Source organism: Phascolarctos cinereus, unplaced genomic scaffold (genome assembly GCF_003287225.1).
Source record: "Phascolarctos cinereus isolate Bilbo 61053 unplaced genomic scaffold, phaCin_HiC Scaffold_4;HRSCAF=312, whole genome shotgun sequence".
NCBI lineage: Eukaryota > Metazoa > Chordata > Mammalia > Diprotodontia > Phascolarctidae > Phascolarctos > Phascolarctos cinereus.
Window position 1 is genome coordinate 208,476,825 of NW_027555847.1, and position 26,889 is coordinate 208,503,713.

The window sequence follows — 26,889 nt, forward strand, 5'->3', positions numbered from 1 at the left end:
TTTTTGTGGTGGCCAAGAATTGTAAATTGAGGGGATGCCCATCAGTTGGGGAATGGCTGAACAAGTTGTGGTATATGAATATAATGGAATACTATTGTGCTATAAGAAATGATGAGCAGGCGGAATTCAGAAAAACTTGGAAAGACTTGTATGGAGTGATGCTGAGTGAAGTGAGCAGAACCAAGAGAACACTGTACACAGTAACAGCCATGTTGTGTGATGACTAACTTTGATAGACTTAGCTCTTCTCAGCAACACAAGGATCTAGGACATCTCTAAAAGTCTCATGAAGGAAAATGCTATCCACATCCAGAGAAAGAACTATGGAGTTTGAATGTGGATAGAAGCATAATATTTGCTTTTTCCCCCCTTCTGTTTTGTTTTGTTTCTTCTTTCTTGTGGTTCCCCCTATTGGTTCTAATTCTTCTTTACAACATGACTAACATGAAAATATGTTTAATAGGAATGTATATGTATACCCTGTATCAGATTGTATTCCACCCTGGGGAGGGAGGTGGGGAGGGAGAGGGAGAAAATTTAAAACTCAAAAGCTTATAGGAGTGATTGTTGAAAACTAAAAATAAATAAGTTTAACAAAATAACGGTGCACATTTATACAGCACTATACTGTTTTGGTCTTGTATGACTCTTTGTGATCCCATTTGGGGTTTTCTAGGCAAAGATACTGGAGTGGTTGGCAATTTCCTTCTCCCATAATTTTACAGATGAGGAAACAGGATTAAGTGATTTGACCAAGTTCACACAGCTAAGTGCCTGAGCCCAGATTTGAACTCTGAAAGATGAGTCTTCCTGACTCCAAGCCCAGCACTCTACCCACTGTGCAACTTAGCTGCCTTAAATGCTACATATACATAATCATATTTGATGCTCACAGCTACCTTGTGGAACAGGGGCTATAAGCACCACCACCACCATCCCCCATTTTACAAATGGGAAAACTGAGGTGGCCAGAGGTCGAGAGATTTGCCCCAGTTATGCAATTAGAAAGTAATTGAGGCCTCATTTGAACTCTGATCTTCCAGACTCCAGGTCCAGCAAGCTCATTCACTGAGCCACCCAGCCGCCTTTAACCATTTAATAATAGTAATTCACATTTATATAGCATTGTAAGATTTGCAAAGTGTTACCAAGCATTATGCTTGATGCTCACAGCTACCCTGAAGACAGAGGGTTTCTCTCAGCCTCTCCCAACTTCGCAAATGTGGAAAATGAGATTGGATCTTTGAACTCTGGTGTTCCTGACTCCTGGTCCAGCACTCGTATTGACTGAGCCACCTAGCTGCCTTTAACAATAATAACAATAACGTACACTGATATAGCACTGTAAGATTTGCAAACTCTTTGTTCCTTATATATGATCATACTTGATCCTCACAGGTGAGGCTTTCGTATTCATTTTACATATGGGAAAATCAAGGTTGAGTGATTTGCCTACTGTAGTTATGCAATTACTAAGTGATGGAGGCCACATCTGAATTCTGAATTCTGGTCTTTTAGGTCCAGCTCTCATCCACTGGGTCACCTAGCTGCCTTTAATAATAATGCATCTTAAATAGCACAGTAAAATTTGCAAAGCGTTCCTCATACATGAATATACCTAAACGTCACAGGTGGGGTTATCTTATCACACACACTCCCACCTCCCATTTTACAGAGGAAGAAACTGAGGTTCAGAGAGGTTCACACGTTCAGCAAGGGCGACAGAGAAAGCCCATTTCTTCGGGGCTGGAAAGGTGCGAGGGGAAACCCTGGGATGGGGGAGGGGGTATCCCGAGGAATGGGGGAGGGATTCCCCCTTCCCTACCTCCCGAATCGCGGCCAGCGTGTTCTCAGGGGCATCGTGGCCGCCACCGCGGTGGGCGATGGCAGAGATACGGCCGCGGGGCCTGAGCACCTGCAGGGCCCGGCGGCTGGGCACCGGCTCGAAGCTGAAGAAGCGCAGCAGCAGGTAGAAGCTGATGGTGAAGAGGCAGGAGTTGAAGGGGCTGCGGGTCAGGATCAGCAGCAGAACAAACAGGAAGGAGAAGGAGGCCAGTAGGCCCCCCTGCTCCTCCCACAGCCACATGTTGGGGCCGGCGCCGGCGCCCGCGCCGGCACCCGCAGCGTCCGGGACAGACCCGCCGGGCTCCCAGAAGAGAGAGAGGCTCGGGACAGCCAGACGATCGGAGCCGTCACCCGCAGAGGGCACCGGCGCGCACAATGGCGGGCCCGGGCACATCCGGAAAGGTAGCCTCCCAGCCGACCAATCAGCACCCCGGCGCTCCGGGGCATTCAAGGCGGGGCCACTGCTATAGCAACGGGACCCAGTGTGCAGGCTGGAGTTCAAGAGGAACTTCGATCTGACTCTACAGATGATTGCGGTCTCTATTTAACCTTTGCTACAGTCTGCAGGAGGGCCACTAGGTGGCGCAGTGGCTAAGGCGCTGGCCCAGGAGTTCAAATGTGGCCTCAAAAACCAAAATAGCTTGTGTGTGCAAGTTACTTAGCCCCTGCGTCAGTTTTCCTCATCTGCAAAAAGGGATGATAATAAAAGCACCTACCTCTCAGAGTTGCTGTGAGGATCAAATGAAATTACATTTGCAAAGCATTTTGCAAACATTAAAGCACTCTATAAACGGTCTGATTAAAGAAGTGGACATTGTGCAATCACACATACCATAAGGCACTTAAACTTCATATGGGAATGAAGCAAGTGGAATAGTTTTGGAAGACGGTTCTTCGGAAGCAGGGCATCACGGAAGAGCTAAGAGACCTGGGTTCAAGGGCTGCTTTGTCTTCTTTCTGTGCTTATTGTTTCCACTTTTTAATAAAATCCTCTTCCATCCTGAAAGCCTTAAGATGTTCTAAGGCTTGAAATGTTATCTATAAACCAGTTTGTTTACAGAGAAACGACCCTGGTGAATATAAAGTAATTTCCTTAGGAGAGATCTGATAGTATAAGAGAACTTGTTTTAAAATGCCATTTGTTACATCAATTCATTTGTTCATGGAACAGATCTTGGTTCTAGTTCTGGCTCTTCCATTCATTCATTTGGTGTATAACCTCGGTCAAATTGAACTCTCTGAATCCGTTTCCTCATTATTGGTAAAATAACTGCGTTCTGCTTGTCACTTATAGCTATGTGACCTTGCGCAAATCACTTGAACACTTAGGGCTTCTCTGGGAAGCAGGGAACGGTTCATACATCTGGGCGACTTGGACCAGCATTCGTGGCTATGTCGATGTTTTTAAAGCCCCAGTGATGCGTGGCCAGATTAATTTGATAGAAAGCACTGTAAGGTCCCTTCCAGCTTTGACTTGCATAACAGATGAGTTACTTCAGAATAGAGATTTCCCGCTTCTCCCAACCTCCTTTTTCTTGTGGAGTAGGGGGGAGAGCTTGCCTTTTGTGAGAACCACATATCCCAGGATGCAACGCTGCTCATCCAATCCCGGAGACCAGACCGGCGAGACGCGTAGGCCTTCGGGAGTTGTAGTTTTTAGTTGGGTAGCCCCAGAGCGGAGGCAGTCCTATTATACCCCAGTTGTCCGCCACCGGAAGTGCCTTGCCTGGGAGGCGGAGTGAGGGCGGTGGCGGCGGCAGCGGCGGCAACAGTGGTTGCCAGGTGCCGGCGTTGCCGCCTTGAAACCCGTAATATGGCGGGGAGGAGGAGGAGGAGACGGCGGCGGAGCGGACTGCGCTCTGTAGATACAGCCTGATCCCTTTGTCTCCTCCTGAGGTTGTGGAGGAAGAAAGAGAGAGTCCCAAGGGGCGCTGGGGGTTACAGAAGGAAAGTAAGTGGGCGCGTGGAGGGGGGGGAAGGGCGCTGGGGGCTTCGCACCGTGTCGGGGGCGGGGATGAGGCGGCGCCTGGGGCGAAGGAAAGCCGGCCGGCCCTCGAATGCGCTGCCTGGCCAGGCGGGGGATGGGGAGGCCAGGGTGCATTTGGGGTAGGTCAGGGGGCGATGATGATGATGATGATGATGATGATGATGATGCGGGGTAGATGGAACTGTGGGCGTGGACTAGACTGAGCTTAATGTTCCTTGGGAATGGGTGGGGTGGGGTGGGGGTGGGGTAAGGGGAAGATGAATGCTTGTGGGAAGCTTAGGGTGGGGAGCCTTTATACCCCTGATTAAAAAAAAAAAGACAGCTACAGAAACCAACACCCAATTCTTGTCAGTGCTGGAACTGCTAGTATTTCTTCAGCTGTGCTTGGGAGGGGACCTCCCTTGCTTTTCTGTAGAGTATGGCTCTGGCTTAGGGACCACTATTTATCAGTTAACTCTTTGTAGCAAGCTCATCTCTTCAATTTAGCTAGTGTTTGCTGAGTCCTTGGTGTTGCAAAGCTAAGGCTAGGCCTTGGACATTTAAAGAAAAAAAATGGGAAAAAAAGTGGCCCTGCTCTCAGGAAGTTTAATTTCTAATGGATGCAGCAATATGTAAACAGATGAGTAAATGTATGATAATAATTTGAGAAGGAAGAGTTCTGTGGCAAATGGATAGATCAGTCTAGGAAGTACCCGAGGTGAAAGAGGATAGGATTTCCTTAGGCTGGAGTGAGGTGGTGAATTGGGAAAGGAGGGTTTCCCTGCTTGAGAGCTGGAATTGGAATGCTGAGGTCAGGAAATAGCAAATAGGCTAGTTTGACTGAAAGTCAAAGATGAATAGGGTAAAAATGAGTCTAAAAAGGTAAGACTGTAACCAGGTTATGAAGAGCTTCAAAAATGCCTGGAGGCAGTAGGGAACCAGTTGAAGATTTTTGAGGAGGAGGTTGATGTAATCAGACTTATGTTTTAGGAATATTAATTTTGATGATGTAGAAGATGAATTGGAAGAAGGAGAGACTGGAAAAATAGAAACCAGTTGGGCTATTGTAGTTCAGATAAGAGGTGATGAGAGCTGATTCATTTGAGTGGAAGGGGGCAGATGTGAAGGGCTGTTGTGGAGTTAGTAAAATTGACAAGATTTGGCAACTGATTGGAAATGGGGAACAAGAGAGGTCTTTATTGCTAGGTTACCACAGTAACTCTCTCTCATCTTGCATAGTTGTATCTCTTACCTTTTCTGAAATTTCTGGTAGAAAGGGAGTGTTCTATTTCTAGAGTACTGAATTAATAATGAATGGGGTCCTAAATTTATGGGATTGTAAAGAATTGGGGGCTGCTATACAGAGCAAATCTGTAGTTCAGTAGAGTTACAGTTGGGGTGGCTTTGTGGCCAGAGGCACCCTTTAAGTTTAAAACTTATTAACAGTTGATTGTGATATGAGTAATTCAGCATCCACTTGTCTAATCATATGTAACATAGATTACTCACTTTTTAAATGGTTGACATTGTAATTTAGAGGTACTAATTTGCTCATGAGAGGAGGATTGCCAGTGAAATCATCCTTCTCTAAATTTTTCTCTACCTGGATGAATGTTTGAATTTCTTTTTTGAAGGGCTTAGAAATGGGAATAGTTGACAAATGCTTTCTTCAAATCAAGTTTATCCGTTTCTACCCATAGATACAAGATTTCCATTTCTAAATCACCTTTGCATTTTGCAAGAGGCCCTCTGTAAATAGAACTTGAAACTTTGATATGTAGTATTGTTAGAACATTCTATGGCATTTGTTTCCAAGATTCTCATGAGCTAAACTTGTAAAACTTGGCACTTAGTTGGCAGAGGCAAAATGGAATGTCAAGTTTAGCTTTATTATTTTAGAAGGTACATTTATTCAGTATATAGTGCATGATAAAATATCTGTAAAAGTAGATGTTTTAAGTTTTCCTGCTTTTTTTCCTGTGAAGAGAAGAGTTCTGTAAGTGTAGTCAGGATAACCTGGGTTCAAATCAATCAATCAACAACATTTATTAAACATCTACAATGTGCCAGGCATCATGCTAAGCTAGGGGATACAAATACAAAGAATTATATTCTACTGCTTACAGCAGTGTGACCATGAGCAAGTTACTTAAACGATTTGCACCTCTTTCCTTTGTAAAATGGTCATAAATATCTCATAGGGTTGTTATGAGAAGCAGATGGGATGTAAAGGATTTCACAAAGCTTAAAGCACTGTGTAAAGGTTAGCTCTTGTTACATACTGTTTTAATGAGAACTTGAAAGTGTCCGGCTTTGAAATGAGTATATATAAGTATACATAGTGGCTTGGTTGCAGCAAAACTCATTGGAAAAAATTGACATCAGATTTTTATGATACTATTAAAGTATTCTTGGGAAATTTTTCAAAGTCAAACTCATGTTAAAAATTAGACTGACAGAAGAAATCTTATGAGTAAGGGAGAAATTTAAATAAGAGGGAAACTAAATCTTATTTTCCCATTAATTTTATTTTAATTTCAGGAATTCTTTATGTTTATTTCCAGCTGAACATTAGTTAGCTAGCGCTCCCAACACTTTCACTTCAAATAACCAGCTGTGTGACCTCTGGAAAAATCACTTCCTGTCTTTGGGCCTCACTTTTTTCCTCAGCAAAATGAAGGACTTTCTAGATGCTCTCCAAAGTTTCTTCCAATTATAAAATTCCATTAAATTGTTGTGTTTCTCTGATCTGGAGTCTCTTTGTTAAATAGTAACTTATAAATCAATACTTAAAGAAACATGGTTTATTGGGTTTACTTATAATGGAGTATATCTATACTGAGAGTATTTATGTTTTTAAAAAATGTTTCCATTTCTTTTTAATTTAGCATGCTTTAAAAAAGTTTTTCATACTCTATGGGTATCCAATAAATTCTTGGTTGATTGGTATGAATTGAGTAGATTAATACTGTAACTGGTTTCTTCAGGTTACTTTTACAGATATCATTACAAAGAAACAGTAGAATTACTAGAAGAATTGTTATTTTTGTTATTGTTAAAATTTTCAGTAATAAAATGAATTAATATATGATCATGGAGTATTTGCATTTCTTATATTCATATATTAGAAAGGTCCTGGCCAGAGCCATGGAATAAAGCATGCTTGTAACATAAGTAAAATCTTATCTCATTGATAAACCAGCTTTTCTGGCCATTATTTTTAGGAGAAAAAGTTTTATTGGCATGGTTAGGTATAGTTTTTCTTCTATATTGTGCCCCATTTGTGAAAGTCTAGTACTATAAAATAAATCGCAACATCTGGAGAAATTGAGGAAGGCATCCAGCATGTTGGCTGGATTTTGGGGGGTGAATTCAAGGGAGTAAGTACATAGATAAGATTTGTACAGGAATGTATTGTAATTTGTATCATTAGAGGGAATATCGAAATTCATGAGTTCATAGATCTTTTTTCATATCTGAGAGGTCTGATTATGTGGGTAACGAGAGATTTTTCCCCCATTTAATGCTAGATTTCTTTTGTACTTAAAATCACTTTGATTTTTAAAAATCTGTTTCATATAGACACCCATAAACATGTTAGTTACACAAAATGCAGAATGCCTGTATGTTGATGCCTTCATCTGAGTTAGCTACTCTTTTAAGTGTCAAAATTATGTATTTAGTCTTCCGAGTAAACAATTTTGGTAGCAAGCACTTTAAATTTGGGAAATAGTTATTACATATTAAATCATTTTCCAAGTACCTTAAATTACATTTTCAGGTGTTTTTAGTTTTTCTTCTTAAAAGTATTAATATTATTTTTATTCTTGCAGCTTATTTGTGTGATAATGGAGGAATATGAGAAATTTTGCGAGAGAAACCTTGTCAGAATCCAAGGAGAGTCACTATCTCAAGAAACTTTTCCACCTGGTCAACCTGAGAACATTTCACTCATTCGTTTCCATGGAGTTGCTGTGCTTTCTCCATTGGTAAAGTTTCTTTATTTCCAATTAGTGGCTAGGTTATATTTTTTCCACTTAAATTAATGTCTGTTGGTAACATTAATATTTTAGATAGATGAAGTCAATTGACTTGTTCCTGTTAGTCTCACCCTTTCACACTAACCAGGGGCAGTGAAATCTGTTTTTAATATGTTAATTCTTTCTTGTAGTGGCTGTTTGGTATTGTACTTAGATGGATGGCCTTGGAGTCAGGAAAATCTGGGTTCATTTCCTGCCTCTGAAACATGCTAGCTGTGTCAGTGCTCAGTCAGCAAGCATTTATTAAGCTCTTATTTTGTTCTAGCCACTGGACTTAGTGTTGGAGATACAAAGAAAGGCAAAAATATAGTCCCTGCCCAAGAAGCTTGAATTCTAATGGAGGAAAGAACATGAAAGAAAGTATACATAGAGATAGATAGATAGATAGAAAGAAAGAAAGATATTCTCGGAAGATACTAGCTTTGGGAGTTGAGTGGGATCAGTACAAAGTTCTTTAAAAAAGTGACACTTGAGCTGAGTCTTGAAGGAAGCCAAAAGGTGCTGGTGACAGGGAAAGGGTACACAGTCTGGGGACCAAGGGTCGTGTGGGAGGAACAACAAGAATGCCAGTGTTGTTGAACTATAGAGTACATATACTGGGGGAAAGAATGAATAAGAAAACCCTGGGAAGATAGGAAGAAGCTACGTTGTGAAGGGCTTTTAAAAGCCAGAGGATTTTATAGTTGATCCTGGAGGTGATAGGGATTCAGTGGAATTTATTGGGTAGGGGGCGACACAGTCTTGTGCTTTAGTAATATCATTTTTGCAGTTCAGGTTAAGAATGGATGAGTGGAAAGACTTGGCAGGCAGACCCACCAGCAGGCTATTGCAGTAGTACAGGTGTAAGGTGGTGAGGACCTGCACCAAGATGGTGGTTGTGTGAGTGGAGAGAAAGGGAAATATATACAAGAGATATTTTGAAGGTAAAATGAACAAGACGTGACATCAGATGAGGACATATGCGGTGAGTGTGAAGGAGGAGTTAAAGATAGTACTGATGTTATAGGCCTGGGTGGTGGCCATTTTAGATGTGTCGGGTTTGTGATATCTATAGATACTCAGTTTGAGATGTCCAAAAGCCAGTTGGCTGGAGCTTGGGAGAAAAACTAGGGATGGATATAAAGATCTGGGAATTTTAACCCATTAGAGCTAATAAGATCACTAAGCAGGATGGTAGACAGAAAAGAAGGCCTAGGACAGAATCTTGGGAACCCCTATGGTTAGTAGCCAAGCCCTGTATGAAAACCCAGCAAAAGAGACTTGAGGAGTGGTGAAACAAGTAAGAGGAAAACCAGAAGAAAGAACTTTTTGAAAAACTTAGAGAGGAAAGGGCATCCAGGAGAAAATGATGGTCAGTGTCAAAGGCCAGATGAGGATAGAGGAAAGGCAGTGAATGTGTCGGATTAAGAAATCATTGGTAATTTTGGAGAGAGCAGTTTCAGTTAAATGATGAGGTCAGAATCAAGATTGCAGAGGGCTTGGTTTATATGAGAGTGACAGGAGAGAAAGTGGAAGCGTGGATTGTATGTAGATGGATTTCCCAAGGAGTGTAGCTACTAAAGGGAGGAAAGATAGAAGACAATTAGCAGGGATGGTCAGATCAATTGAGGGTTTTTAAAAGAGGGAGGAAATGTGAGTGTATTTGGGCAGCAGGGAAGTAGCCAGAGATGGGAAGAAATTGAGGATTAGTGAGAGAAGATTAGATTTGATAGAGGGGACAATCTTCTGAAGAAGGTAAGATGAAATGGGATTATATATGGGGTTAAAGGGATTTGCCTTGACAAAGAAAAGGCTCACCTCTTGAGGTGAGATTGGTGAAGGAGGGGATGTTGGGAAAGACATTTGAGTCAACAAATGGCCTCAATTTTTTCAAATTAGGATGAGGCAAGGATGGGACAGTTAGGTAGTACAGTAAATAGATTGTGGGGCTTGTAGTCATGAAGACCTGAGTTCAAATCTGGCCTCAGACACTTATCGATGTGTAACCCTGGGCTGGTTACTTTACCTTGTTTGCTTCAGTTTCCTCATTTGTAAAATAAGCCAGAGAAGGAAAAAACAAACCACTCCAGTATCTCTGCTGAGAAAATCCCAAAAGGGGTAACAGTTGGACACAATTGAAAATGACTAAATAGTAACAAATGAGGCAGAGTTCTCAGATGATGATATAGGAGCAAGAGGGACCATGAAATTTTTTGAAAAGGGATGAAAAGGTTTGGAGTAGCCATTGTGATAAGTGGTGGGAGTTTAGGTGTGAATTAATTAGAGAAGTATAAAAGGATTGCCTTGCTACAGTGAGGGTCTCAGTTGAGATCATGTAATATAAATTTGTGATGAACACCATTAACACAGTTCTGTGACTTTCTCCAGTTCAGTTCAGTAGCATAGGAATAGAGCAAAAGTGGAAAATGCTAGGAGTAATCCAAGGTTGGGGTTGGGCAAGGAATAATTGGCAATAGGACAGTGGGGCAAAGGAGTGTAGAGGATAGTGTAGAGTTGAATTGATTCATTGGAGGATCAAGATAGGGAAGAGAGAAGTAGGTAGCTAGTTCAGGGTTGACAACCTGGGAAAGAATTGAGAGGAGGAGGAGGAGTGAGAGACCATGCTGAAGGTAAAGAACACTAAAAAGTAGTGTAGGGGTCATAAAGCAAAGGAAATTGTCTTTCCTAAACCCATTATTTTTCCAAACTTTCCTCTTTCGAATGAGGTTACTACTTTGCTTTGAGTCATACGACTTTGCAACCTCAATCATCCTCAGCTTCTTATTACTACTTACCAACATATGCCTTCTGTTGCCAAGACTTGCCAGTTCTGCCTTAGCAACATCCTTTGTGTTTCTTCCCTTCTTTCCAGTAAGCAATACTACCTTAGCTTGGTCCCATATCACATTTTGCCTGGACTATTACAATATCCCCTTGATTGGTGTCCCTGCCTCAAGTTTCTGCCTCCCACACACAGCTGCCAAAGTCCAAAGTGATAGTCCTAATGCATGAAGTCTGACTTTAGCATGTTCAAATGAGATCATGTATGTAAATCACTTTGCAAACTTTAGTTTAGGGGTGTTTTTTTTGTTTTTTGTTTTTTGTTTTTCCTTTTTGGTGAGGCAGTCGGGGTTAAGTAACTTGCCCAGGGTCACACAGTTAGTAAGTGTTATGTGTCTGAGACTGGATTTGAACTCAGGTCCTCCTGACTCCAAGGCCAGAGCTCTATCTACTGCACCACTTAGCTGCCCCTGGAAACATTAAAGAATTATTAAATGTTACCTGCTATTATGATGTCTGCTCTAATAAATTTTAGTGAGCTCCTGTTATGTTTAGGATAAAATACAAAGTCTTTCTTTATGAGGCTTTTTAGGTCTTTAAACCTATCTTCATATTGACTGCATCTGACAGTACGTGCAGTATTTCACACTCTGCAGTTCCTACCTCTGAAATGAAGGGAGAGGGAGGTACATTTTCTTAGCTCTCCTCTAGAGCCAACCTCATCATTGTAATTGCAGCGTATTCCATTTAATTTCATTGTATCCTCAGTGTTTTGCACATAGTAAGCACATAATAAATGCTTTCTCTTTCATTTTGTTGTTCTTTCTCTTTACATTGTTTTTGTGTAGTTTTTGTTCTGCATACTTCATGCTACATCAGTTTTATATAAGTTTTTCCATACATCTCTGAATTCTTCATATTTGTCACTTAGTATTGTACAATAATATTCCATTACATTCATGTACTACAGTTTGTTTAGCCATTCCCCATTTGTTAGGTGCCTACTTAATTTCTAGTTCTTTACTGCCACAAAAACAAATGAAACATTGCTATGAATTTTTTGGTGTTTATCGGACTTTCTGTCTTTGACTTCCTGAAAATATATACCTTAGTGGTGCGATCTGTGGGCTGAAGGGTTTGGGCATTTTAGGAACTTTAATTTTTAACATAATTACAAATTGCTTTCTAGAATGGTTGGATTAATTGACAATTCCATAAAAGATGCGCCTTTTATATTTACATCTTTTGTCACCTTTACTAATTTGCTGGGTGTCTAGTGAAGCCTCGTACTTGTTTTAATTTAAATTTTTGTAGCTTTTAATTTTATTTCAGATTCTGCACCTTTTTATTGAAGTCTACAAAGATGAAGAGCTAGAAATATACTTTTTCTTGGAATGATGACAAATAAGATTTTTTTCTTTTTTTGTCAGGACTATTTGTAGTTTATTTTTTAAGGCAAAAATTAGTAAAACATTTGGATGAAGGAATAAAAACCAGTGGATTTAACTGAGAACAGGAACTTATTGCCATTTCTGTGATGGAAAAATGACTAATAGCTGGTTCATTTAAGAGCCTTTGATAAAAGTGAACAAATTTTTACAGATTTATTTGGTCACTTAACCACTGGTTTTGTTACTTATTGGTTTTAAAGTTTCTTATTGATCATACAATGTTTTGCTACTAGAAAAAATGATTTGCTAAATAATTTGCTATGTTTTTCACAGCTCAGTGTTGAGAGAAGAAAAGAAATGCAGCAAGAGAAGCAGAAAGCACTTGATATAGAAGCACGAAAGCAGAGTAGTAGGAAGAAAGCCTTACTGAATCGTGTCCAGGAGATCCTGGAAAATGTTCAGGTGTGTCTAGCCCCATTAGTTTTGATAAAGAAGTTAACTCCCCAAGACTTTTATTTATAATTCCTAGGTTGTTAATGATGCACTATGTTTACCATTATGTTTGAGAAGCCACAGTTTGTCTTTTTTTTTGTCTACACAAAAAATGTTGTTGTTTGTGATGACTGATGACTAGTACTTAGATCAGTGGATGTTTAGACAAGGGGCCTACACATGAATGTAATAGCTATTGTTTGGGTCTTGTTACTATTTAAAAATGCTCAATTGTTGATTAGAAATTCTGGATGTATTTACTGAAGTTTACTTTTGTACTTATTAGTTGACCAGTAAGCTCATTTTCATTCTCTGATAAGGTAAATAAACAATAGAAATTCAAATGAGTACCCATGGACAGTTTTCATTAATATAAGTGAAATAGAAGATAGAATTATCTAGATTTAGCAGAGGGCCATTTTATTTGCTTTTGTTTACCATTTGCCATTATTAATGTTAAAACTCTTAAATTTGAATAGCATTGAGTTTCTTTTGAAAGGCCATGTAAACAAGTACTAAAAATGAAATAAGGCCTCTCACCTTGAAAAAAACAAACCCAGCAGCTGCCAGCATATGCAGTACTATAATGCTGTTGGTTACGTATTTTGTTGTTTTCTTAATCCCTAGGGTTTTTGGTTGGTCCTGGGTAATTACAAGCTCCAGTTGATATTAGCATCATGTTTTAGGACCTTACCGGGTAACTGCTAAACTCACTGTTGTTTATCTGAGCTAAGTTTCATAACATTAATAATTAACCCAGTGCACGTCACAAATTCTAGAACCATAAAACATCTTATACAATTAAAAAGAAAATTGAATGTTATTATTTTCAAGATTACCACAATAAATTACATGATAGACTAGGATTATTAGAGTTAAAGAATGATCACTTTTAAAAGAACCTTTGAAATATTGGCACTGCGGATTATGTATTATAAATCATGCAGGTCTAGATATTTTATAGAAAATGCACAATTTTTTAAGATGTTATCTATTATAGTTAGAACTTCATGTCAGCTTTAGTCATCATTTGGAATAAAACTATTGGCTGTTGTGGTTCCTTTGTCATGGTTCATTTTGTTTTAATTATAAAAAACAACAAAGAACATGTACATGTACAGGCATTTTAAGAAATGATGAATACAAGACAAATCAGGACCATGTTGAGTTATTAAACCCCTTTTCTATATACAAACACTAAAATTCCCAAAGTGGAACATCATCAAATGTGAAACACATTATAGCATTGTACTGTACATACACCTTTGTCAAAATAATCTGTATTGTTTAGAACTACAAGTCAATCCATGGCTTTAGTGAGCAGGTAGAAGATTTGCTTTTATTGTGGTGTAGTGTAGTCAGAGTGGACTGGACTGGGAGCCAGAAGACTTGGGTTCTTTCCAGGCCTAGCTTTGCCTTTAACTTTGGGGCCTGGAACAAAATCAATTCACTTCTGTGTTTCCATATCAGGAAAATGGTGAGAGGAGTGGTGTGAGATTAAATAATTTCCTTAAATCCCTTCTAGCTTTGTTATGTTAAGCATGGATATAGTTATTTTTCTTTCTATGTATGGAAACAAGGTGGTATTGTTATACTGTTTATTACTTACTGCCTGGAAACCATTATGTCTGGGGATTTGTAAGGTAAGTGGGGAGGTATGTTATCCTATTTTAGTCATCCTGCCATTAGGAGACATGGATTCTGACTTTTTATAGTCAGACTTGCTTAGTATCAGAAAATGTTCTAATTCAAGTTATATTTGCCAATTATGCATCTGCATTTTTTCAGAGAGAAATATTTAAGATTCAAGATGTTATTTTAATGTGGTCTGTGAAAGTTTTCTTGCATTTATATTTTACTTATTTATTTACAGTTTGCTGTTTATTTGCATATGCTCTTTACATAGCTCTTTATCCACAGATACCTTCTTTAATATGAAGGTTCTTAACCTGGGGTCCATGAACTTATTTTTTCTTTAACATTATGTATTATGTACCTTTTTAGTATCATGTATTTAAAAATGTTATGTATTTAAAAACATTATTTTGAGAAGGGTCATAGGATTCATTAGAATACCAGAGGGGTGTATGACACAAAAAGAGCCTAAGAACTCCGGTCTTAGTAGTTGTTTTTAAATGCCGCTAGATTATTGTTTAGTATAGTTTGCCTTAAGTAAACTTGTGCTTAAATCATTGTTAATGTTGAGACGTTATTAAACTTTGAATAAGCATCTGTTAAGTCTGCTTAATTAATAATGATAATAATGATGACAAATGTTTATGTAGCACTTTAAGAATATTATTCCATTAGATCCTCACAGCAACCCTGGGAGTTCAAGAAAACTTGGGGCAGATGGAGTTTAAATGACTTCCTTAGAGTCACTCAGTAAATTTCTACGGCAGGATTTGAACTCACGTCTTCCTGACTGCAGCTCTAGTGCTCTATATCCACTCTATTACCTAGCTGCCTCAATCACAATTCATAGAATGCTTGTAGTCAGATTTGTTGTAAAGAACCAGGAGTCAGGGATTCCCTACTTTCAACATCAAGTTACTTTATATAGAGTTTCTTAGGCAGCTAGGTGGCGCAGTGGATAGCGCACCGGCCCTGAAGTCAGGAGGTACTGAGTTCAGATGTGGCCTCAGACCAAACACTCGACACATACTAGCTGTGTGACCTTGGGCAAGTCACTTAACCCCAATTGCCTTAAAAAAAATTGGTTTCTTATGGGGCATCACTTTTGTTACAACTAATAGGTTATGTTATACTTTGGTAGGAAATATTAGTATGATGACATAGCTATCACAAAATTGAAAAAATTCTCCTGAGATTAGTAAGTAGCATTTATCTTTGATCACATTGATTTTTTGCCTTATAAAGAACAATTTAGTTGTACATAATATGTAGACATATATTTAAGTAGACTTAGACAAGACTTTTCGTTTTGTTCTTTAAACAATCTAGCTTGATAAGTAGAATACTCTTATGTAATAGAGATTTGAGATCCGAGTGCTTCCGGTAATCTGTAGCTTTCTTCTCAGCTGGGAGTGGTCCTCAAGGTTTTGCCCTAGACCTCTCCCTCTATGCTTTCTCTCATGAGTTTGACTGTCATCTCTATCTCGGATCTATATATTCAGCCCAAGTGTCTTCTCTGAGCTCTAGTTTTATATCACTAAATGCTTATTAGACACTTTAAACTATGTGTTCTAGAGTCTAAACCTGGGCTCATTATCTTTCCTTCCAAACCTTTCCCTCTTCCAGACTTTCTTTTTTCTGTCAAAGGCACCACAGTCCTTCTGGTGTTCCAGGTTCATAACCTTGGCATTGTCCTAGACTTCTCACTGTCCTTTACCCCATCCAGTCATTTGCCAAATCTTGCCATTTCTACCTTTACAACATCTATCACATCTTACCTCTTCCCTTCACTCACATAACTATCATCTTAGTCTAGGCCCTCACCTAAATTATTGCAATGTCCCCCTTATTAGTCTCCTGCCTCAAGTCTTATTCCAGTCCACTGTACACACTGCTAACAAAGTAATTTTCCTATTATTGTGAAGCTTCAGCTAAGTATAAAATTACAAGCCTGACAAGTTTTGTGTCTGTTACAACATTATGTAGGAGCTCAAAGTACCTTATAAATGCTATCTTTAATCCTCAGTGCTTTGGAGAGGTAGGTGGCAAGTGTGACCCTTGTTTCCAGAGGGACAGATCACACATGAGGGGCCACTTGCTGAGACGTGGTACTTGGCAATGACAGCCTTCTATTTCAGTTTGAGATACTGGTCTCCTCCCTACAATCAGAGTACCTGAAGCTGGTGCCTTCCTAAAGAAACTGTTTTTCAAACAGCTGAGTGCAAAATAATAATGACCATTTTTAATAAGAACAATAAAATTAACCACAGAATGTAACAAGAAAAAAAAAGGTAATTTTCCTTAACCTCAGATATGACAGTGTGGTTCCCCTACTCAGGAAATTGCAGTGGCTTCCTCTTGCCTCTAGGATCAAACATAAACTCTGCTGTTTAGCTGTAAAAGCCCTTCACAACCTGGCCCCTATTTGTCTTTCTGACCTCATTGCACATTGTTCTCCCTTCCACACTCTGCCATCATCCTAACTAGCCTTTCTTTTGCTTTCCCATGATGCTCATCTCCAACATCCTGAAATGTACTCCTTCCTTAGCTCTACTTCCTAGAGTCCCTCTCTTCTTTTGAAGTGCAACTTAAGGGGCAGCTAGGTGACACAGTGGATAGAGCACTGGCCCTGAAGTTAGGAAGACCTGAGTTCAAATCTGGCCTCAGACCAAACACTTGACACTTACTAGCTGTGTGACCCTGGGCAAGTCACTTAACCCCAATTGCCTTAAAAAAAAAAAGGGCAACTTAAGCCCCTTCTTTTGCATAAAGCCTCTCCTTATCCACTCAGCTCCCTCCCTCTCAAACTTCCTTGTATTTAACCACATTATGTTTATGGGGAGGTTGGGGTGTGTACTTTTTTCTTTCCACCATTAGAACATAAGCTTCTTGTGAGTAGGGATTTTTCATTCATCTTATTTGTGACCCCAGCTTCTTGCACCATGCCTGGCATACAGTAGGTACTTGAAATACATGCTGGCCTATTTCAGTTGGATAACATTTATAAAATTTAAATGGCATTGTTCTATAACTAGAATAATCAATTTCCAAATTTTTCTTTGCAGGTCAGAAAAGCACCAAATATAAGTGATTTTGATCAGTGGGAACCTGAGACAATTTACCTTAATTCAGAAGTCAGAGACTTGGATGTTCCTACTATACTTCCAAATGATAGTTTGCCAAGTCTTACTGAACAGTCTGCCTCAGTGAAGGTTGAAGAGACTATTGAAATCTTGCCTTCTGATACCATTGTCCATGTAAAACTGAATGGGACAGATTCAGATAAAAGTATAGGATCATGCGTTTCTGTCAAACAAAGTGACAGCCCTAATCCTAACCTGTTGGGAAATGAAAGTTCTCCAGAGATATCTTCAGGTGCCTCACAGGAGACTCTGATTGTAGATGATATCCCTAGAAGAGAAGGAGAATTGGAGCTCTCCCTGGCTGAGGAAGCCACCTCAGATCCTTATATGATGAGCCTTCAGAATCTTATGAAAAAGTCCAAGGAATACATAGAACGAGAACAAACTCGACGCAGCATGAGAAATAACTCAAAGAAGAGCGTCACTGAGAGCCACTCAGACAAAGAGAATGGTGCTGTTAAGATGAGTGACTCTGGGAAAGAGAATTCAAGGTTTATAAGCAAAAGTTGTAGTTCAGTTTCACTTGATAAACCGAGCCTTAATAAATCAAACATTCTTCTCCAAAGTGCTACCACCCAGATGAGCAGCATGAATGCTTTAACTTTAGCCAGCTTCTCCAAAGTGGATATAACCACTCGAATGGGTACACCAGCTCTTTTGGATTCGGGTGAAGATGAAGATTTTAAAGCCACTTCCACTTTTGATCCTGAAAGTAGTATTGTCAAAAGTTTTACAGGTTCTTATGCCAAGTTACCTAGTCCAGAGCCAAGTGTGAGTCCTAAAATGCATCGGAGACGACCTAAGTCTTCATCGACAGGTCACATACTTATAAATAACCCAGTAAATGCCTATGAATTGAGTCCCAAAGAAAAAGGAAGGGCCATAGATTTAATCATACGAGATGTCAATGAAAAAACAAGTATACCTGAGTCTGTGCCAAAATTTCCTATTGATTTAACTGAAGTTTGTTCAAGCAAAGTTCATATTGTCAGCAAAAATGCTTCTGAAACTGGAGATGAAGAATCAGTCTTAGGTAAATCAAATGAAATATGTCAACATTCAGTCAACCAGTTAGAAAACAAAGTCATTCATGTAACTGCTACGATGGAGGGTCAAATAGCATCTGATGGGAAAGAGCCATACAAAACAGACAGTAATTGTACTGTAGTTCCAAAATTGCATGAGCCATATGCAACTAGTCATTGCATAGTAAGTCAAAAGTGTGGAATAATGAATGTAATCAAGCCAACTAGTGTGTTAGAAAAAAACTGTAATTCCCAAGTGGAACTGAATAAATCTTATGATGTACAAAACCCATCTCCACTACTGATGCAATGCCAGAATAAAAGACAGCAGATGGATACACCAAATGGGTCCTGTGGAAATGAACAGTTTGTGGAAAACAGTTTTGAGAAGGTTAAGCGGAGACTTGATTTGGATGTTGATGGCTTGCAAAAAGAAAACAGCCCTTATATCCTAACAGCTGGAACAGCTGAACAGGAGAGACGATGGATACAGGAAAAAAGATTTCCTAAGGGATCTGTCTACATTAACAAGAATGAGATGTTAGAAATTAGTTCCAGAGGTAAGGGTACTCTAGAACTTTCATGCGGTTGGTGCTAACCACAGAGCAAATGGCAATTTTTTCATAGATATCTTTAGTTTAAGTTTTGAAGGAATTAATTGTTTTAATCTGTGCATCATGATATATAGGAGTGAACCCATCTGGCAAGGCAATCTATAGTTAGCAACATTATAATTTAATGAGTTTTTCCTTATTCATATGGACTTTCTTATTTAGATTACAAAACTTTTAGGTGCCCATTTGAGGTCTATGTCATGTCCGTACTGTAATGGTATTAGAGATGAGATATTCCTAATGACAAAATAAAACTCTTGCATAGACCATCTTCTGTTGATTTGAATCTGGTACACTGATAAATGATCTTCCATTTGTGTTGTAGTTGCTCTATCTGTTTTCTGTGATGTTCACTGCTAGATTTGCAAGGCTCTTGCTGCCTTAGTAAACACTTTGATATCAAGTTATTAGAGAAAAATTATAAATAGGAATGTATGTAATATGTCTAGAAATATCTTGTGAAGTGTTTCTAAATGGATTAGCTTTTCTGTTAATTATAATTATTTTTCTGTCCCCCATCCTGTCCTGCATTATCAGAACTCTTATCTTAATGTCCATTTTCTTTTTATTCAGTCTAACAGTATGAAGTATACTATATCAAAGCTTTTTGATGCTTGATATTTACAATTGTCATCACTAACAAAAAAGCTTGATAGGAATAGAGTAAATTGGGCCATCTGACATATTCAGAACAAATTGTGAGAGAATCGTTGTAATAGCTCAATGAATACTTTTTCTCTATATTCACAGTAAGAGAACATTTCTTTGGGTTTAATCAAACGACAAGAGTGCTTTAATGTACATATCCTTCATTTAAATTTAGTAGCATATCGTGATCCTGACATTTAGTGGGTTTATTTTCAAGTTTCTTATTTATACATTCACGGGGCAGCTAGGCCCTGGATTCAGGAGGACCTGAGTTCAAATCTGGTCTCAGACACATAACACTTACCAGCTGTGTGACCCTGGGCAAGTCACTTAACCCCACTGCTTAGCCAAAAAAAAATTCTATTTATACATTCACCCCTTTTTTTATATGTTTGGAATTTAATGTATAATGTTCTTCCTTAGAACCCCAAACTCAAGTCCTTGTGCCTTTGAAATAACATACTGATAAAAACAGAGAACCCAGAAGAGAGAAGAAAGAGATGAGATAATAAGTTCAGGTGGTTCCACCTTTTATGTGTAATGCATATATGGAGTCTTTGTCTTCTAGTGGACTAATATAAGACAGAATTATGATGGTGCATGTTTTGCTTTAATTCTGACATTAGTGGAAAACATCAAATGAGCATAAGTAAAGCATTATGGGTATTTATTAGGTAGCATCAACGTGGAGTTTAGTGGTGAAATGCAAAGTGGTAGAAAGTGGAGATTACATATATTTGGAACATACTTTTTGTATAATTTGAGAAGACCTGGTGCAATAATGCAAATAAAATTGATACTGTAAAATGTCATATTTTTAAAATGCAGTAAGTTTTCCAAAAAGAGCATATTTCTTTGCAGAAGGAGAAGAGAAGCTAAAAAATAAGATGTTGGCTTTTGAAGAAATGAGAAAGAGACTTGAAGAACAGCATGCTCAGCAGTTATCAATACTTATAGCTGAACAGGAGAAAGAGCAAGAGAAATTACAAAAGGTGAGGAATTATAATCCAAGTGTGTAGAGGTGTTAAGTGAAATTTAGCACAGCATTTGTAGTCTTTGGTGTTTTATAAAATTGAATTGTAAAAGTGCTAGTTGATTTTGGCACATTTGTAGCATTTTTGTGGAAAGATGGCTTTATGTGAAATGATTTGATATCTGAGAATGAAAGGGAATCGTGTGACATGTCCAAAGCATGGTTTGCTGAATGCTTAATCCAAACCTTTATTTCTACCATAGTTAAATAAGGAAAGTCCTTGGCTTTGATACATGACTGTGGTATGGAAGAGAACCTAGGATGCCAAAGGCTTTACTAATAGAGAATAAGCTATTTCAGCTTTTTGAGTATGTGCCTCTTGACTGCATCCAAGAAACAGCCTAGCAACTGATCACTACAAGGTGATAAATTGTTTTGGCTATGGTGACTCTAAAAATCATCTGTCAATTCATCCTTTTCAAAGCTCTAATTTTTGTTTCTGTTCAGGCAACTTTTTTTTTTTAGGCAATTGGGGCTAAGTGACTTGCCTAGGGTCACACAGCTAGTAAGTGTCAAGTGTTTGGTCTGAGGCCAGATTTGAACTCAGGTCCTCCTGACTTCAGGGCTGGTGCTCCATCCACTGCACCACCTAGCTGCCCCTATTCAGGCAACTCTTGAATCTTATATCTGTCCTTAATCTCTTCCTTAACTCAGGTGCTATTATCTCTAACTAGTTTCTGAACATTTCTACTCTTCAGCATCCCAAATTCAACATGTCCAAAATAGAACTCATCAATTCCCCCCCCCCCAATCCTCCAAATTTCCTTATTTCTCTTGGGGGCATCACCCCTGCTCATCCTTCCCTCTTGCTCCATTCCCCCTGCCCCACCAATATCTAATCACTTAATAAGTCCTGTCAATTCTACTTCCACACCTTAAAATCTAGAATGAGACATGACATAACATTTTTGGACATGGCTTTTGTGGAAATTTGTTTTGCTTCTCTATGCATATTTGTTATGAGGGTTTTGTTTTTGTTTTTATTTTTTTAGATTGTTGTGGGGGGAATGGAAATGAAAGATAATAAATGCACACAAATAGTTCTGCCTCCACATCATCTCTGAAATCTATCTCGAGTCTCCATCTGTGTAGCTACCGTTGTAGTTCAGGCTCTCTCTCCCTTCGACTATTGTAATAAGTTCTTTTTTTAAAAAAAATTTTAAGAAGTATGTGAAAACCTTTAATGCCATGTTACCCCTTCCCCAAACTGTTTCATAGAATTCAGAGATTTGCAGGTTTACCATCAATAATCCCGTTAATGTTAAAGACTAACTGCCCCTAATAAACATCCAAGTTGTTGGGATGTGGGGACCAGCTATGAAATAAAGTCTCGTTCATGAGTTAGAAGCTGCTTGCAGCAGGACAGGCTTCATCTTATCACTGCACCAGCGCTTTCTGTCCACTGGCTTAGTCACTTGGGCACATGAAGGGAAATTAACCCTTTACAGATGCCCCAGCATCCCACATGACCCTGGAATTTACTTTCCTCAAAGAAATCCCTGATGTCATCTTGCTTCTGGGTCCTCTGCACCCAGGGCAGCCATGCTATTTCTACAAAATGACCAACTCACTAGACAGAGCTGCCTTTTGATGATGCCGCCCTCATACATCAGGATGCCACGGCTACCCTGGCATGAGTGGTTCTTCCTGGATTATTTGCCCTTCTGTGACCTCCAGTAAGCCCCTTTCCCCTTGTGGGTGGGCTTTGTAATAGCTTCTTAACAGATATCTTTGCTTCTAGTGTCTCTCCTCTCTAGTTCACATAGCTGCCAAGATAATCTTCCAAGGCACAAGTGTGACCATGTCACTACCTTGTTCCAAAACATTTAATGTTTCCCTGCTCCTTCTGGGATAAAATAAAAGCCTGTCAGCCTGGAATTTGAGATTCACCACATTCTTTCTTCAACCTGCCTTTCCAGCCTTGTTTCATATTACTTTTGCTTTTCTGGATTTGACAGTTCCCTCTCCTCAACATTCTGTCTCAGTAAATCTGCACAAGCAGATTTGTACTTCCTTCTCATCTCCATCTTTCAGAGTTCTTATTTTCTTTCAAGGCTCAGCTCAGGTACCATTCCCAAAGAAGCTTTTCCTGACCCTTCTTTCTAGTATTTTTCCCTCCTCAAATGTATTTACTTTTTTGTATTGACTTGCCTGTGTCCGTTTTTTATTTCCGTCCTTCAGCTGCCCCAAAAGAATATAAGGTTCTTGGGGGAATGGGCTTTTGCCTTTTCTGTCTCCAGCTCCTAGAACAGTGCTTTAAACATAAGTGTCTAATAAATGTTTGTTGTATTCAATTTACTTCAAATACACTGAAATTGTCAAACCTGTATCAGAGGAAAAGTGGACTTTGCTGTATGAATAGATTGATTAATTAATAATGGAAGTGTGTTTGAACATGAGAGTTGGCATATTACAATAGACTATTAATCTGCAGGAAATCAAAGAACAGGAGAGAATGTTAAAAGAGAAGAAGGAAATTGCAGCAGAAACACTTGAAGTGAACCTTAACAATGCAGTGGAATTGGAATGGAGAAAAATAAGTGATGGTGGCTTGTTAGAAACAATGCTGTCACAAGCGGACACTCTCCATATTGCAAATTCAAATACTTCTGGTAAATATTTAAAGCCTTTTCTTTTCTTTAAAATTCTCCTACTTTATTTGATAGAGAAAGTGGTATATAGGTCTTTAAGAAATATTATTAGATGATGGCTTTTCCAGGTTACCTCCATCTGCCAACTGCTTGGTAACTAGTGAGAAATGAAATGCTGGCAACAGTCCAGGTCCTTGTAAGCAGGTGTTTGAATGGAGAGTAATCACTTTAGTGAGGGAAGTATCCCAGCCTGTGTTCATTCATGTGGCGGGTGACATATGGCAAATAAAAAAAATTGTCATCTTCACAGTTCTCTTACAGTATATCTAAGTCCCTGACCGCTGTGATTGCTTTTTTACATCTTTTATTTTCAAAGTGATGCTGTTATATATGTGAATGTGGATGTGCCTATTTTAAAGTTCCATCTGTTGCATCAACTTAAAAGTGAAGTAAAATAAAAACGTTATAGGCAGCTCAGGATTTAGGGGGTTATTATTCCTGGCAAGAGCAAAGCTTGTACAGGTGTGATTATTACCCACAATAATCTATACTGATTGGTGCTGATAAATGTATATTGCTTTATGTGGTATTGGGTATACTCTATATTTTTAACCTTTTCTCTAGGTTTTGCGAATTCTACCCTACAACATAGCTTTGGTTCTACAAGTGAAGTACCGTTCTACCTCTGGGGATCATCAACTAGTGGTTTGCCCCAAATCCCAGTAACAAGGCCTCCTGGAAGGGGCAAACCCAGATGGTCTCAGGTTAGTAAAACTTTTATATACATTTTTGAAAGCTACATTATTCTTTCAGGCTCTGCAAACGAACATGTATACTTTGACAGTACAAATTTTAAATATTTTAAATTATTTAAATATGAAGCTATATAAAATGTGAAAAACAAAAGAATTTGTTTCAGTACCTCATTACAAGCCAAGGAACAATTCTGTGATAGAAAATATTAAGAAGTTTGTCCTTGTTTTTTTAAAGGTTTTTAGTCTAGAAGTACAAGCAAAATTTGACAAAATAACTGCAGTGGCAAAAGGATTTCTTACTCGTAGGCTCTTGCAGACAGAAAAAGTGAAACATCTCCGGCAAACAGTAAAAGTAAGAGCATTCGTATAACATTTTTTATTTTATGTAAGTATTTTTCCCTTTTTCTTTCTTCTACTCTTAATCTTCTGTTGACTTCTGCAAGTTGGAAGATAAGATTAGAACTCAGATGAAATAATTTATGAAGTAATTGTGTGCTGTTGCTAAGAGAATTCATTGTTTCTACAGCCTAAAATTAGATGGTGCATTCTGTTCTTTAGCATTCTAAAAGATAAACATAATTTGATCTATAATGATAGTTTTCTTGACAGATTTGGGGCAAATCAAGGTATAATTCTTCATATAGTAAAATGAAACTTGAATGGTTTAAATATTATAGATGGAAGCAATAGTAAAAGAAGGGGGACTTCAAAAATCCTATGAATATTCATAGATTCTTTTCAAAGATTTCTTCAATCTTTACAGGATACTATGGAGTTCATAAGAAGTTTTCAGTCAGAAGCTCCATTAAAAAGAGGATCTGTTTCAGCGCAAGATGCTTCTCTCCAAGAAAGAGTGTTAGCTCAGGTAATTGTGTATGCATGTATTAGGCATAATTTCTAAGTATACCCCATATAACATGATCAGGGTTGTTTTGCAATAATATGGTTAATATGTCATAGTCAAACCTTACAACAATGTAGCAAAATCTTATAGTAACTGATTCCAGGAGGCACAACTCCTGGCTTTCCTCTAAACGGTGGGAGCGTGAAGCAGCCTGCTTGAATCTTTAATACTGGGAGCCACACAGCAACACTGATTTTTCTTGTCCCCCAGTCTTCTGTGGGACTCCTGCTCCAAAATGAAAGGAGAGAGGGACAGGTAGGTGGCGCAGTGGATAGAGCACTGGCCCTGAGGTCAGGAGGACCTGAGTTCAAATGTGGCCTCAGACCAAACACTTGACACTTACTAGCTGTGTGACCCTGGGCGTGTCACTTAACCCCAATTGCCTAAAAATATATTTTAATATATATTTTATATATATATATGTATAGGCAAAATGAAAGGAGAGAGCTGGTAGGTACTAAGAGAATGTAGAGAACAAAGGTGTGAAGTTTGGGGTCAGGAGGATTATTAACGGAATCCTTTCTTCTTTCTCCCTTTTTCCCATACACCTAGCCAGATACTTTTGATGCAGGAGGCCACATATGCCATTCTGCTTGCCAGGTATTTAAAAAAAAAACCACTGTAGATTTCTGGAGTGGAGAAAGTTGTGAGGCAGAGGAACTAAGTTTTACCTTTATAAAGGTTATATAGTCTCAGATGTCTGTAGCTTTTATAATCTAAATTCTAGCTGCCAAGAATGTAACACACTTATATCTTATTTCTCGTAAGTATCTGTAATATATGTTTTCTTGGAACCAGTCATTGGTCTAGGAAAGTTACCTTGTATTCTATTTATTTTTCTGAAATTTACTTTTTGTCTAAGTTAGAATTTCAGTTTTCTTCAACATCTTTATCTGAACTATTTCTGTGAATGAAGAATATGTATTACTAACATTGGAGAAGTTTAAAATGTTCTTAAAACATATGCTACTAAGTTATTGTTTAGCTCTTTTTTTTAATAGAAGGTACAATTTCTAATTTTTTGTTTCCAAAATAGCTTCGAGCTGCCTTATTTGATATTCATGACATATTTTTCATAATGGATGCAACAGAAAGAATGTCCATTTTACATCATGATCGAGAAGTGCGTAAAGAAAAAATGCTTAGACAAATGGTATGTTTAATGCAATTAATGTAACATTTTATTCAATGAAGTCACTCTGGATTTTAACATTACTTCATTTTTCATTGAATGGCATCTAAGCTCTTCTCAGAGGTTTTCAGGCATAGGTTATAGTCAAGAATGCCAGCTACACTGGTACCTGTAGGGATGCAAAAGAATACACAGTATGACCCTCTCACCTATCAGGATTGTGAAGATTTTTAACTTGATTTTGATAGGCTTTCTTTTATGACACCTGGAAAAATCTGCCTAATCTTCATTGGTTTTTCTAATCGTTGCTTACCATGTAATTTTTACACTTGCAACTAATTCAGAGAGCAGAGCAGAAAGTCTGACCCAAGTAAATCTGAAAAGGCAGCATTTTAAAGTGGCAGTTTGGTGTCTGATTGTGAATGAATTTGGCTTTGATGGTTGACAAGAGATGAATAAAAATGTGAAGTCACATTTTCTGTAGTGTGCATATAGAAAATAAAAATTTTTTAAACCATTTACCAAAATAAGTTAGCCAGCAGATTAATTCCCAAGGAAAATCATGTCAGAGACATGTAAATTCTATTAAAAAAAAAGATTTTTCAGTGAAAATTGATAGATTCCTAGATATAGTAGCACAAATGCTCAATTGGTCCTATGACATATACATAAATATATACATGCATACTTTTTGTTTTCATGTAAAGGATAAAATGAAGAACCCACGAGCATCTCTTTCAGTTGCAACACAGAAATCTCTGGATAGAAAGAAGTACATGAAGTGAGTATTAACATAATCTCTTTTTTTTCCTTCAGTTGAATGAAGAGTAATCTTTACTTTTGGTCCTCCATTATTCCCCTTTGTTCTTTCTATTTGAGGGATTAAGAACCAATAGCTTTCCCCAATTGACTAAA

At 38.4% G+C, this 26,889-nt stretch overlaps 2 protein-coding genes across 5 annotated transcripts in view; one reads left to right on the forward strand and one right to left on the reverse strand.

The window, feature by feature from the left end:
- The window catches only part of GDE1 (glycerophosphodiester phosphodiesterase 1), a 116,557-nt gene extending 114,301 nt beyond the window's left edge, over positions 1-2,256 (reverse strand). For 2 of the 3 annotated variants that reach the window (XM_020965268.2, XM_020965269.2), the window contains exon 1: positions 1,826-2,256. In XM_020965268.2, the coding sequence (XP_020820927.1) occupies positions 1,826-2,239 (414 nt within the window). In that variant the 5' untranslated portion in view covers positions 2,240-2,256. The remainder of the gene's footprint in view (positions 1-1,825) is intronic. The other variant, XM_020965267.2, reaches the window with a different exon arrangement.
- A 1,314-nt stretch (positions 2,257-3,570) lies between these two features.
- CCP110 (centriolar coiled-coil protein 110) overlaps positions 3,571-26,889 on the forward strand; it is a 30,383-nt gene continuing 7,064 nt past the window's right edge. For both annotated transcript variants that reach the window (XM_020965259.2, XM_020965260.2), the window contains exons 1-11: positions 3,571-3,796; positions 7,645-7,800; positions 12,336-12,464; positions 17,195-18,857; positions 20,421-20,551; positions 23,027-23,204; positions 23,808-23,947; positions 24,174-24,290; positions 24,702-24,803; positions 25,879-25,995; positions 26,682-26,755. In XM_020965259.2, the coding sequence (XP_020820918.1) occupies positions 7,660-7,800; positions 12,336-12,464; positions 17,195-18,857; positions 20,421-20,551; positions 23,027-23,204; positions 23,808-23,947; positions 24,174-24,290; positions 24,702-24,803; positions 25,879-25,995; positions 26,682-26,755 (2,792 nt within the window). In that variant the 5' untranslated portion in view covers positions 3,571-3,796; positions 7,645-7,659. The remainder of the gene's footprint in view (positions 3,797-7,644; positions 7,801-12,335; positions 12,465-17,194; positions 18,858-20,420; positions 20,552-23,026; positions 23,205-23,807; positions 23,948-24,173; positions 24,291-24,701; positions 24,804-25,878; positions 25,996-26,681; positions 26,756-26,889) is intronic.